This window comes from Peromyscus eremicus, chromosome 19, assembly GCF_949786415.1.
Source record: "Peromyscus eremicus chromosome 19, PerEre_H2_v1, whole genome shotgun sequence".
Lineage (NCBI taxonomy): Eukaryota > Metazoa > Chordata > Mammalia > Rodentia > Cricetidae > Peromyscus > Peromyscus eremicus.
In genome coordinates this window covers 189,363-203,005 of record NC_081435.1, presented here as the reverse complement: position 1 = coordinate 203,005, position 13,643 = coordinate 189,363, and the positions used below count along the sequence as shown (strand labels likewise).

Here is a 13,643-nt window from a genome sequence, read left to right as displayed (position 1 = left end):
ACCCTTTGCTACTAAGTAAATAAGGTCTTCAAGTTAGGTATGCTGGCACACACACACCCGTTATCTTAGCACTGGAGAGGCTGAGATAAAAGGATCAGGAGTCAGCTTTGGCTATAGAGTTAGACCTCTCTAATTAATTAACTAATTAATTAAAGCAAAACAGGCCTGCAAAATGGCTAGCCTATGTATGGATTCACCAGTCCCTGGATCCAGTCTCCCTAACAGAGTCAGAAAGAGATGGGGGCTAATGGGCTCAGACCACAAGTGGTAAAAAAAACATATGCCTTCTCTGGGGCTTCCAATCTGGTCGCCAGTGAGTCGTAAGTCTCACCCAAAATGCGTTTAAAACCGGTAGTTGTGTTTTGCATTCCAGAGCTGAGCCTGCTGAAGACCCAAACTGCAATTACTGCACCAAGCTGGAACTGATGAGACCGAGCGCGCCGGGGGTGGGGGGTGGGGGTGGGGGGTGGGGGTGGGGGGTGTTGTCTTGCCAAGAGTTGAGAAACTGCTAGACTTAATAATGGGCAAAAAGAATGTCTTGGAAGTCAGTCATATGGCACACCTGTAACCCCAGCTACTCGGAGGCTGAGGCAGGAGGTTCTCAAGTTCACTGCCTTGTGGGCTCTAGATCAGCATGAACAATTTAGTGAGACCCTGTCTTCCTGTCTTAAACTAAAAAGCAGGGAGGAGTAACGGATGTAATTCAGTGGGAGAGGATCTAATTTCAATTCCAGCTTTTGGGGATAGGGGGACCCTAGCTAAGAAACATGCACATTTTCTAAGTTGTAAATAAGGCGAGAAAAACATGGAGGCGGAACGAGAAAGCACGTTCATAGTATTTTCAAGTTCTCGAGGCAGAAAGCTGTAGCCTGCTCTGAGTATGCTATTCTTGGGACAAGTCTCTTAGCACCTGGAATACAGTCTGGTTCCTTGCGGGAGTCCCGGGTCCCCTCAAGTGAAGGCGATTGAATTCACAGGACCGGATCTCCATGTAGTTCATCACCAACTGCATTTCAGAGAAACATTCCGGAGCGAAGTTACTTTCCAAGCTCCTGGGGTTCCCGGAGCGCCCCCCTCAGCTAAAGCAATCGATAGCACCGCGCGCGGCCTGGAGAAGCTGGAAACTCGGAAGGCATTTCACACCCAGCCCAAGACCACGCTGGGAAAGAAAAGTGTTACCCCAGTCCCAAACCCGGAACTCCAGCCTTGCGTAAACACCACGCCCGCCCATTCTTTAACGACTCCCTAGGATGGCCAGACTGTAATTATTTATCTCCCACATAAATCACGGTTTTGTTGACAAATCCACATGTTTCCAGTGCACTGAAGGCTGCCCCCCAAGGCCGTCCTCTCCAGATTCTTTTAAAGGCAAGAAAACATCTGACACATCCATAAACTCGCCCCTAGAGGATACCACCTAGGGACCAATACCCGCAAGATTTGTGGCACCCGCTGGGCACACGTGGGGACAACTATCCCTAGGGCGGGCGCAGGGAAGGGACGCGTAACTGGGAACAGTTATTTTCCAGTCCGTGGATCCGATGGAGAAAGATGCCAAACGCACTTTCCGAGCCAGCTGAACTCCGCGGGCACCTAATCATTGCCAGATGCGCGGCGCGCGCACGGTGGACATCCCGACTCCCGGGAAAACAGCCTGCCTGTGGCACTGCGACTGCTGGGACCTCGGAAGAGTCACCGGGAGAGTGGCAAGCGCGGCCAACCCACCCGGAGGAATGATGATGCCTAGCTCTCCTCCGCATGTTTTTTCAATTACAAAGCTGGAAACTGAAATCCGTAAACAACGACTTGGGACTTCCAAACGACTCTGTGGAGACCGATGTGGAGGAGAGCGCCTCAGCGAGTCCCAACCCCAGCCTCAAGGGCTCTGGTTATGCCGCACAGCGCCCCCGGAGTCCGCGCGCAACCAGGGCGCTCGCCCCCACCCCCCCACCCCCGAAGTGCACCTCGGGGGACCTCCCCCGAGCCCCGAAGCCCTCGGCCTCCCTACCTTTCATGGTGACCGAGGACACGCGCCGCCCGGAGAAGTGGCACCAACTTCGCTCACTGCACGCCCATGGCAGCCGTCCGTGCTCCAGCCCTTGCGCCCAGCTCCTCACTCTGCCGCCGCTGGGCCGCCGTGAGCCGCTCACCCGGGGCGGGAGGCGCCCTCCCCCTTGCGCCCCTCCCCCTGGCCGCCCGGCCGGCCGCGCCCACGCTCCTCCGCAACCTCTGCCCCGCCCTCGGCTGCGCTCCCAGCCCTAGGGGACTGCCCCGTGCCCTGGCAGTTCCTCAAGCCAGAACTGCATCCCGGAGAAAAACGGGGACAGCCCCTTTCCCGGGAGGCCCGCACTTCACCCTCGAGGTGTATGGAAGACGCTATTTGCTAGGCTTGTTACTGGAATGTAGACCGTCTGTTGAGCGGAAAGTTGGGGAGCAATGAGGCCATAGTGGTGGCAGGGAAAGGCTATCCTTTTGTTAAACAGCTCTGGGGGCGTGGAGGTCCTAGAAGTTCAAGTTTGCAAGCACCTGTGTACTTTGGTGTTGGCTGCAAAGTATCGCAGCACGTCTCACTAAGAGCCCCAGATCACTATCAGACAGACACTGTCCCTAATGAACTCGGGACAGGATTACAACTTTAAAACTTTGGGCTCTTCCAGATTATTTTTATTTGTTTAATTTTTCTAAAAACAACACCTTTTTTTCTGGAAAAGTTACCCTACCACGTCCCCACGCCCAACTATCAGGTGATTCCTGTTTTAACACCACGAAAAGAGGCCTAGAATGAGAGACTTCTAAGTTCCTTTAACAATCGCCTTATTACCTAAGAACATAAACTCCTAGTGTGTGGGGAGGGAGGGGCAGAGGAACTATCCTCAGACATTCAAATGACACACTGTAATTTATGGTGGTATTTTATTTGTACTGAAATGTGATTTTAATTGTATGTTAATAAATAAAGTTGCCTGGGGGTCAGAGCTATTAGAGCCATAGCAAAAGCCGGTTGTGGTGGCGCATGCCGGTAGTATTTGCTGAAGGAGGCTGAGGCAGGAGGATCATGAGTTCGAGGCCAGCCTGGGAGGAAGAGGCAGGTTCAATAAAAATAAATGGTGTTTTGTAGTCTGGTCTGGTAGACACAGGTGCGGACGTTACCATAATTGCACCAGAATTTTGGCATCCAACTTGGCCTCTTCAGGAGGTAAACGTTCAACTGTTAGGAATTGGGACATTATCTCAGGTGAAACAGAGTGCAAGATGGCTCGAATATATAGGTCCAGAAGGACAGAGAGGAAAATTAAAACCATATGTGGCTAACATAGCTATGAACCTGTGGGGTCGAGACTTGTTGCAACAATGGAATACTCAGATTAATATCCCTCCAATCTCAGAAACAAATCATAAACTAGCATATGTTTCTGAGAGAAATATTAGAAGATATTACTCTAATGAGTGGTCACCAGCCATCCATATTATACAAGAACAGGGCACAACAACTGATGATCTTCCAAAGACACCAACAGCTCTACCTTTAAAATGGTTAACAGACAAGCCTATATGGGTTCAGCAATGGCCTTTAACAACAGAGAAACTCCAGGCCTTGGAAGAGCTGGTAGAAGAACAGTTAAATGCTCAGCATATTGAAGAATCAACCAGCCCTTGGAATTCTCCTGTATTTGTTATTAAAAAGAAATCTGGTAAATGGAGAATGGTAACAGACCTTAGCGCAATTAACAAAGTAATTCAGCCAATGGGCTCTCTACAATCTGGAATTCCTTTACATACTCTGTTACCAAAAGGATGGCCTCTCATAGTTATTGATTTAAAAGACTGTTTCTTTTCAATACCCTTACAAGAAAAAGACAGAGAAAGATTTGCTTTCACAATGCCTACTTATAATCATTCTCAACCGGTTAAAAGATTTCAATGGAGGGTCCTCCCACAGGGAATGTTGAATAGCCCAACTCTGTGCCAATATTTTGTACAACAGCCATTGGAAGTGATACGTAAAAAATTTTCTAAATCTATAATTTATCATTATATGGATGATATTTTACTAGCTGACTCAAATGCAGATACTTTAGAAAGAATGTTTGAAGAAGTAAAGAAAATTTTGCCTTGCTGGGGATTACAAATTGCTCCTGAAAAGATACAAAGAGGAGATTCTATTAATTATTTAGGATATAAAATAGAGCTACAAAAAATTAGACCCCAAAAGGTGCAAATTAGGAGAGATCGACTACAGACTCTTAATAACTTTCAAAGATTATTTGGAGATATTTCTCATCTACAAACTATTGTTGGGGTAAAAAATGATGAACTGCATAATTTGTTCAAAACCCTAGAAGGTGACAAGGACTTAAATAGTCCAAGAGAATTATCACCTGAAGCTGAGAAAGAATTGGCCTTGGTAGAAAAGAAAGTACATGAAGGGGACGTGGATCGTACTGATCCAAAGCTGGATTGCATTTTGGTTATTTTACCTTCTAGGCATTCTCCTACAGGAATATTAATGCAAAGGGAAGATATTATATTAGAATGGATATTTTTACCAAATAAACCAAATAAAAAATTAAAAACTTATGTGGAAAAAAATCTCTGACTTGATTTGGAAAGGAAAATTGAGACTTCGTAAATTAGCAGGAATAGACCCAGCAGAAATTGTCATACCTTTAACTAAGGAGGATATTGAAAATTTATGGACAGAAAGTGAACCTTGGCAAAGAGCTTGCAGTAATTTTTTGGGAGAAATTAACAGCAAATATCCCAAAAGCAATAGAATTGATCTTATAAAGAGAGCTGATTGGATTTTGCCTCGAATTGTACAGGAAAAACCCATATCTGGAGTTCATACATTTTATACAGATGCCAACAAACAAGGAAAGGCAGGTTACAAATCCGAAAATTTAAGTAAAGTGGTTCAAAGTCCTTATAATTCAGTTCAAAAATCAGAATTGTATGCTATTCTGTTGGTATTAATAGATTTTTCAGAACCTCTCAACATAGTAACTGACTCTCAGTATGCTGAAAGAGTAGTATTACATATTGAGACTGCAGAATTTATCCCTGATGGTTCAGAATTAACTTCACTATTTATTCAATTACAAGATACAATCAGGAAAAGGAGTCATCCTTTATATATAACTCACATTCGATCCCATACTGGTCTGCCAGGCCCTCTAGCACAAGGCAATGATGAGATTGATAAACTATTGATAGGAAATGTGCTGGAGGCCTCAGAATTTCATAAAAAACATCATGTCAATAGTAAAGGTTTAAAAAAGGATTTTTCCATAACCTGGCAACAAGCCAAAGAAATAGTAAAGAAATGTCCTACTTGTTCCTTCCAAAATCAAACGCCATTACCAGCAGGATGTAACCCAAAGGGTACTCAGAGGAATGAAATCTGGCAGATGGACGTGTTTCACTTTGCAGAATTTGGAAAATTGAAATATGTACACCATATCATTGATACTTATTCAGGATTTCAATGGGCAACTGCTTTGAGTTCTGAAAAAGCTGATTCTGTAATCACTCATTTGCTAGAAGTTATGGCCATCATGGGCACACCTGCACAAATTAAAACTGACAATGCTCCAGCATATGTCTCTGTTAAAATGAAACAGTTTTTTGCTTATTACAATATAAAGCATATTACAGGTATATCACATAATCCTACAGGTCAAGCAGTTATAGAAAGATCAAACAGAACTCTAAAGAATATGCTAAATAAACAGAAAGGGGTAACAAAAACCCCCAGAAATAGACTGCATAATGCTCTATTAACTTTGAATTTTCTCAATGCCAATGAGAAAGGAACAACAGCTGCAGAGAGACATTGGATAATAGAAAAAACTATAGAATTAAATCAGCCTGTATACTTTAAGGATGTGCTGACCTCAGAATGGAAACCAGGATATTTGTTACATTGGGAACAAGGTTTTGCTTTTGTTTCAATAGGAGAAAATAAGCTATGGGTACCATCAAAATTGATAAAGGTTGTATTTGAACAAGAGAGACCTCTTAATTAGAGGAGGTGATAGTTCATCAACCAGCATGAACATTCAATTTAAACTAACTTATACCAGTAACACATGCCTTTTCATTTAATCAGATAATAACTTGCCAAAAAGGAACATCCCCAAAATTAGTCTTGGGGAAAATTTTTTGTTTTTGTCTTTTAGGAGAATGAAGGTTAAGGAATCTGAAGAACACTGGACAAATGAGACAACTGAAGAAAAGGGACAAATCATATATCCCAGGAAACAGAGTGAAAAGGCATATGGGTATATCATCTAAAAAATTTTTGTAAGTCTTCCTAAATGTTTGTTTCTGCTCTTCTCTAAAGAAATTTAACACTATTGGTCTTCTAATAGTCCCAGTTCAAATAAAATTTAAAGCTGACTTTGGAGTTGGAGAACGGCTCTCTCCTTCTTTAAACTCAAGCATTTTGTTAAAAGGAAAATGTAAACTCCCTGTATCATGCCAGAAGAAAAGAGCCATCTTCTGCTATGGGACAGGAGAAAAGTCAAATTAATTAAGAGACTATTCTATTACTAATCTCAACTCTTTGATTCTACTCTGATTTTTTAAACTTTTCTTAAAGTATAAATTTTATATCAAAATTTACAAGATTAATATATATGTAGATATATATACATTTTCAACTTTGTTAAGATATGAATGGTCATATAGAGTACTAATTAATTCTAGAAAAAAGGCTTCAATTAGCTGCATATATATATATCTTTGTGTTCGAGTCTCTTATCAGTTTTCTGCAGGAAATCATGGCCAGGCCTAACATCAACTGAAGTCTCCAGGAAGAAGTTGGGGCCCCACAACAACAACAATTCCATATGGACAATAATAACATCACTAAGCTGACAAACATCATCTACAGATCAGCTTTGAACTACAAGGTGCTCAGAGCAATTTTGAGATGACTAGCTGAGATGATCCAGTCTCAAAGACTACTTGAGTAAGGACTTGAGATAAACCCTGAACTTTGGCATTATACATAGACTGGATAACGAAAGATATAGTTACCTTTCCTAGAATTTGACAATTAACCTAAAATTTTTCTTTCAGGATAAAGATAACTTCGCCCATACCCAGCAGGAAGCAATTTTAAGAATATGACGCCCGCATTCCCAAAGAGGTGGTGTGGGGTGGGTGGTTTTCTGGTCTTTTTAATGGGTTTTGGGTCTGGGATAATTTTCATTGTTTAGGGGGGTTGGTTACAAGTTGTTGTCAAGGGTTAGGAAAATGGCTAAGCAAAGGAGATTAGATTTAAGGTTCTTGTTTTAAAAAAAAGACAATTACTAGTTTTAAATACTTTACATTGGATTGTATTGTTTTATATTGTATACAAATTATATATATTAAAATTGATATTGTTAGAAAATGCTGTATGTATATTTCTAATTGTACTTATACCATTCATTTAACAATGTAATGCAATTTTCTGATCCTTCAATGTTATTATTACCAACTATTAGGATATAAAGAAATGAAAGTTAGTAGTTAGACATTACAATAGAACTTGTAGTCATATTAGATATGTTTTAAAAATTGAGCAGATATATTTTAGATAGACAGGTCATCTTCAAACCCTTCAGAGATCTACAGAATATGGCATTTAAAATGTTTTAATAACTTAGAAAATTTTTCTTTTTTGTTATGACTATGAGACATGTCGGCTCCTGGCAGTACCAATCTACTTCAGAGAAAATATGGGCATTGAAGAAACTGCATATGGAGTTAACTTTCATTGTGGCAAAAGTTAGCCACTGGACAACAAAGTATTCTCAAATCAACAGGACAAAATGGACAGACAGGACATTTTGCCCAATTTTACCGATTCTTGCCAAAACAAGTGTGGTTATGGCTTTATCAAAAGGCAACTTCTGAGGCCAGGACAATATGGCACCATCCCTTAAGTGGCCTTTGCAATTCAGAAAAGGTACAGTGCCCTTTTCTTCGAAGGCAGCTGAACAGGCAGTGGGCCGATGGCTTCTGATGTGCAATGGAACAGCAGCTGAAACAGTTATTCTTGAAGAGTAACTAAGCTCACGCCTCTCAATAGTAGACTGGCATTTAATAGAGGGATGTGGAGAAGAACGGGATGCTGAGATGAAGCCATATATACACAGCCAAGAAGAATGGACAGCTGAATTCAAAAACCATCAACAATTTCCAGAATTTAAAATCCTGAATCATGACATGACACTAGTGGAATGATTCAGGTGTTTCTGGTACATGGACTGCTCTCACCCAATGTGAGGTTGAACTGTTGACCTTGTTTACATCCTACTTCACAAATGAGTCTGTCAGATACGCTAAGCCTATAGGCTGAAGATGATGCCCCAACACTGCAGAGAAACCTCAGGTGACTGTCCAGGCAGCTGGCTGTTTCTGTCAACTCACAAATTTTTTGGAAGTTGCTTGCATGTACTTCCTGTTTTTATTTTTGTTAGCTAATATTATTTCCTTCTTGGGTCTCTGAGGGAGTTGAAGATTAGTTAGTTATAGTTGAAGATTAATTAGGATAGAAAGTGAATTAGATACATTTTGGACTTACCAAAATAGGATAGATAATGGAATTATTTTCTCTGAATTTGTCAAATACAAATGGACTAGACATTGTTTAGGTATTTATTACTTGTATATATTGTATATAGTTATTGTACTTTTGTATATAGTTTTTCTTTTGTTAATTATAACCTTTTTTTTCTTTTTATTAAAATAGAAAAGGGGAAATATGGTGGTATTTTATTTGTACTGAAATGTGATTTTAATTGTATGTTAATAAATAAAATTGCCTGGGGGTCAGAGCTATTATTAGAGCCATAGCAAGTGCGTGGCGGTGGTGGCGCACACCTTTAATCCCAGCACTTGGTAGGCAGAGCTAGCTAGCTCTGTGTGGTCAAGGATACAGCCAGCATTGGAGACACACGCCTTAAATCTCAATACCATAGAAGACCTGGAGGGCTGTACAACAGACAATGATGAGGCAGTCATGTGGTTGGTTTTACAACCAATGAGAGGGCAGAACAGAAAGTCTATATAAAGACAAACAGACAGGAAGTAGCTCTCTTTCGGAGAGGTCTCTTGGCTTAAGAGGCTAGCTGCAGCAGGTGGGTAAGGCTCTTAGCTCTGATCTCTTGGCTTTCTTCTTTGCATTGGTTCTGTGTTTCTTATTTAATAAGACAGTTGGTTACATCTACAGTTATTCTCATCCACTAGCTTACTAAAAAGCAATAAAATACTTGTTGGGCAGGGACTGAAGGTATTTAGATTGCTTAGACCTGGTAGCTCTAGATTAGTCCATTGGGGTGGGGGCGGCCTTGCTCTAGTTAAAGAAGATACCAAGAAATTAAATAACTATTAATTTTAATTAATTTTATTAATTAATTATTAACTATTAATCAATTAACTGTTGATTTTATTAATTTTAATTAATGGTTATTAATTAAGTAATTAATTAATAATTGAATTAATTAATCTTTTTTAACATAAGGGAGAAAGTTGGACATCTAAGTAAGAAAAAGAAACATGCATACACTTTGAAGGCTATTCTCAAAGCCACTCCATATCTCATCTGCCTTGTCTACTTGCAGGGCAAGTAAAGATCTGGGAAGCAGCCATTGACATGGGTTGTCAGGCACTGGTTCTCAACCTTCCTGATGCTGTGACCCTTTAATACACAGTTCCTCATGTTGTAGTGACCCCCAACCATAAAATTATTTCGTTACTACTTTCATAACTATAATTTTGCTACTGTTATGAATTGTAAGTATCTGTTTTCCAATGGTAGTAGACAACCCCTGTGAAAGGGTTGTTGGACCCCCAAAAACATCTCTGCCCACAGGTTGAGAACTACGGGTCTAGCGTTTACTAACCAGTGCTGGACTGAGTAAGCCCATCAACTTCTTTGTTCAATTGATTTCCGGATGTAAAATGAAGAGATTCTTGGCTCTGGTTTCAATTATTTATTTCCAATTAAGTTGTTTTTAAATTTCAAGTTACAGCTGGGCGGTGGTGACACATGCCTTTAATCCCAGCACTTGGGAGGCAGAGGCAGGAGGATCTCTGTGAGTTCGAGGCCAGGCTGGTCAACAGAGCAAGTTCCAGGGAAAGGCACAAAGCTACACAGAGAAACCCTGTCTTAAAAACAAACAAACAAACAAACAAACAAAAATTCAAGTTATGGCCATAACACTAAAAAGCATAGGTAACACAATCGAAAAATTAGTAAATTGTACTTCAAAGTTAACTTGTGTGCCCCAAAGGATGCTATCAATAGTTCAGAGGTGGCCAGCTGTTGTAGCTCAGTCAGTAGAGTGCTTGCTGGGTGAAATACCAGCACTCACAGAGGTGGAGGCAGGAGGATCATAACTTCATGGTCATCTTAGCTACTCAGTTCAAAGCTGCCTGAGACACTGTCAAGGGGGAGGAAAAAAAGGTATGTGCAAAGCAACAACAACAAAGAATTCTCGATAGGTCTGAAGGCACAGGCCTGAAATCCTGATTGCTTTGGAGGCTGAGGCTAAGGCAGGATTGCAAGCACAAGTCCAGCCTGAGCAATATAGTGAGACCCTGTCTCAAAGTAAAAGCTAAAAATAAATAAATAAATACATGAAACCGAATTAAGTGGTTAGCACCTTCAGTCCAGGCAAACAGAGGGAGTTCAGACCAGCCTGAGCTGCTGGATGTGACCTGTCTCAGAATAACAAAGACAGGGAAGGCAGAAAGATCCAACGGTTATGAGAGCGGGCTATGGTGGCACACACCTTTAATCCTAGCTATTGGAAGGTAGGGGCGGGCAGATCTCTGTGAGTTCAAGGCCAGCCTGGTCTACAAATCGAGTTCCAGGACAGCTAGAATTGTTACACAGAGAAACCTTGTTGTGAAAAAAAAAAAAAAAAAAAAAAACAGCTGGCTGCTCCTGAGAGAACCCAGATTGGGTTTCCAGTCACATCAGGTGACTCACAAGTCATTCTTCTGGCCTTCGCAGTCACTGCATGCATATGGTATACTTATAGACAAAGACTCACAAAAAAACATAAAAATAAATGTTAAAAAAAAAAATTAAAGTCATTCTTCTGGCCTTCGCAGGAACTGCATGCATATGGTATACTTATAGACAAAGATTCACAAAAAAACATAAAAATAAATGTTAAAAAAAAAATTAAAGTGAGTGCCTGGGAATGTAAGTTGAGTTTATCCCTAGCATATATGTGACGTATTGGGTTCAATCTTCATACTAGGTAAACAAAGAGATTAAAAAGACTTGAATAGATGTCTCCAAAGAAGGTATGTAAATTGAGAAACTGGGGATATAGCACCCCAGGTAAAAGCACTTGTTGAACACACCTAATGACCTGAAGCTGGATGCCACAGTGAGAATCTGTGATCCCAGCACGCCCATGGGAAATAGAATTGCCTGGAAGCTTGTTGGTCAGCTATCCTGGCAGAAGCAGCCATACAAACAAGAGACTCTGCCTCAAAGACAAGGTGGAAAGGCTAGGTCTGACTCCTGAAAGTTGTCCTTGGCTTCCACATAAGTGCCTTAGCACATACATACCTGCACACAAATGGTCAACTGACCAAGAAAGGATGCTCACCATCACTAATTTCTAGAGAAATATAAATAAAAAACTTCAATAATATACAGCTCTATATGATGTCTACCCATTTTTTTTAAAGTATCAAGAGGATGTAGAGATGTTAGAACCCTTGTACATTGCTGATGGGAAGGCAGGCTAAGTCACTGTGAAAAACAGTAGTCTGTAAAAACCCAAAATCATCATAGGCTTCCAGGAGTTCTACTTCTGGGTTATTCCCCAAAAGAACTGAAAGCAGAAACCCAGATAGCTGCATCTCATTCCCATAGCAGCTTTATGTGTAATAGTCAAAAGACAGAACCAGGCTGGTAAGATGGCACAGCAGGTAGAAGCACTTGCCACTAAGCTGCAAATCCAAACCAGCATAAAGGCTGAAGGAAACAGCTGGCTCCTGTAAGCAGCACACCATACACATGTGTACACATGGTATGTGCACACACACACATCATGCATGCACACAATAATAATACATTTTAAAAGTAGGACAGTCCTCTGAGTATCTTCACTCAAGTGGCCCACTGTTCCTCCATGGTATATTCTGATCTTTTCTATTGCTTTGCTTTAAAGTTTTCTTACTACTTTTGAAATTTAAGACAGAACCATAGATGACTGACTGGATAAGCAAAATTTGGTATATACATATAGTGGAATATTATTAATTCTTAAGAAAGAATTCTGGCACATGCTATGCCATGGATGGATCTTAATGGCATTATGCTAAATGATGAAAGTGGGATGCAAAATGACAAACAATTTCATTTATATGAGGCACTTAGTTCAATTCATAAAGACTAAAAGGAATTTCCTGGGATTGGGGAGGGGAGTTGTTTAATGAACACAGAGCCTCTATTTGGTAGCAAGAAGAATTATGATGATATATGGTAGGGATTATGAATGAATTTAATACCACTGAACTGCATGCTTCAAAAGGTTAAGATGGTCAATTTGGCCATATGTGGTAGTTCAAGCCTATAATCCCAGTACGCAGAGAGCATCACTATGAATTTGAGGCTGGCCTGGGCTACAGATCTAGGCCCTTTCTCAAAAAAGAAAAAAAGTAAATTCATGTTACATATATATAATTTTACACAGATGTTCTAAACCCAGGCTAGATGACACATGCTTATAATCCTGTATTCTGGAGATGAAGGCAAAAGACAAGAAGTCTGCTATCTTGGGAATAACCTAGGTTACATGGTGAGTTTAAGGCCAGCTTGGGCTACAGAGAACCCTGACTGAAAAAACAAAACAAAATTCTAAGAGAATTTCAAAGTCAAAACCAATCAAACAGTAATGGTGATGAGCAAACAGGATCAGCCACTCTTTCAAGGATGACTTTCTTAGATGACTTCCTCCCTAGCCTCATGGCTTTGACAGACTATTAGTTGTGCTCAAAGTAGGGTCTAATGGTTTCCTGGACTGAGACTTCTCTGAACCCCACTCAGATGGGTTCAAGGACTAAAGATTGTGGTCAAACACAGAACATCAGCTAACCAAGATTTCCCTTGTCAAGCTCTGAGGGGAAGCTAAACATTGAGTTGGCCCCAGGGAGAGAAAGGGAAAGGGTAAAGAGAACAGTGTGACTGGAAATAGAGCTGAAGATGGTTTGAAGTCCTCAGAGAAGGTGGCTCACAAGCACCCCTCCTCCAGAAGCAGCAGCCAACCCCTGCAATCATGCTGCATTCCTAGAACCTGAAGGAAACCTCCTCTCATTCAGCTCTCACCCTACCTGGTGCTGGCATCTACTATTTACAGCTGAAAAAGCCCAGTCACCCTCAATTCTTCCATTTTCTCCAAGCTTTACGTCCCTACCTGGCTCTGCTTCTACCTTTAAAGTGTATCTCAAGTTGCTGGGTGTGGTGGTTCACACCTGTAATCCCAGCAGGAGGCTTTAGAGTTCAAGGCAGACTGGGCTACAAGAGTGAGTCTGAGACTAGCCTGTATGTAGTAGCTCCATAGCAAAAGCCTGTCTGTAAATACACACTCATCTCAAACTTCACTTCTTTCCTTCTCAGCCCTTCT

At 41.1% G+C, this 13,643-nt stretch overlaps 1 protein-coding gene across 1 annotated transcript in view; it reads right to left on the bottom strand.

The window, feature by feature from the left end:
* The window catches only part of Colec12 (collectin subfamily member 12), a 170,541-nt gene extending 168,463 nt beyond the window's left edge, over window positions 1–2,078 (bottom strand). Inside the window, exon 1 of the mRNA XM_059246492.1 lies at window positions 2,009–2,078. Coding sequence (XP_059102475.1) covers window positions 2,009–2,015 — 7 coding nt within the window. The 5' untranslated portion in view covers window positions 2,016–2,078. The remainder of the gene's footprint in view (window positions 1–2,008) is intronic.
* Between the last annotated feature and the right edge of the window lie 11,565 nt (window positions 2,079–13,643).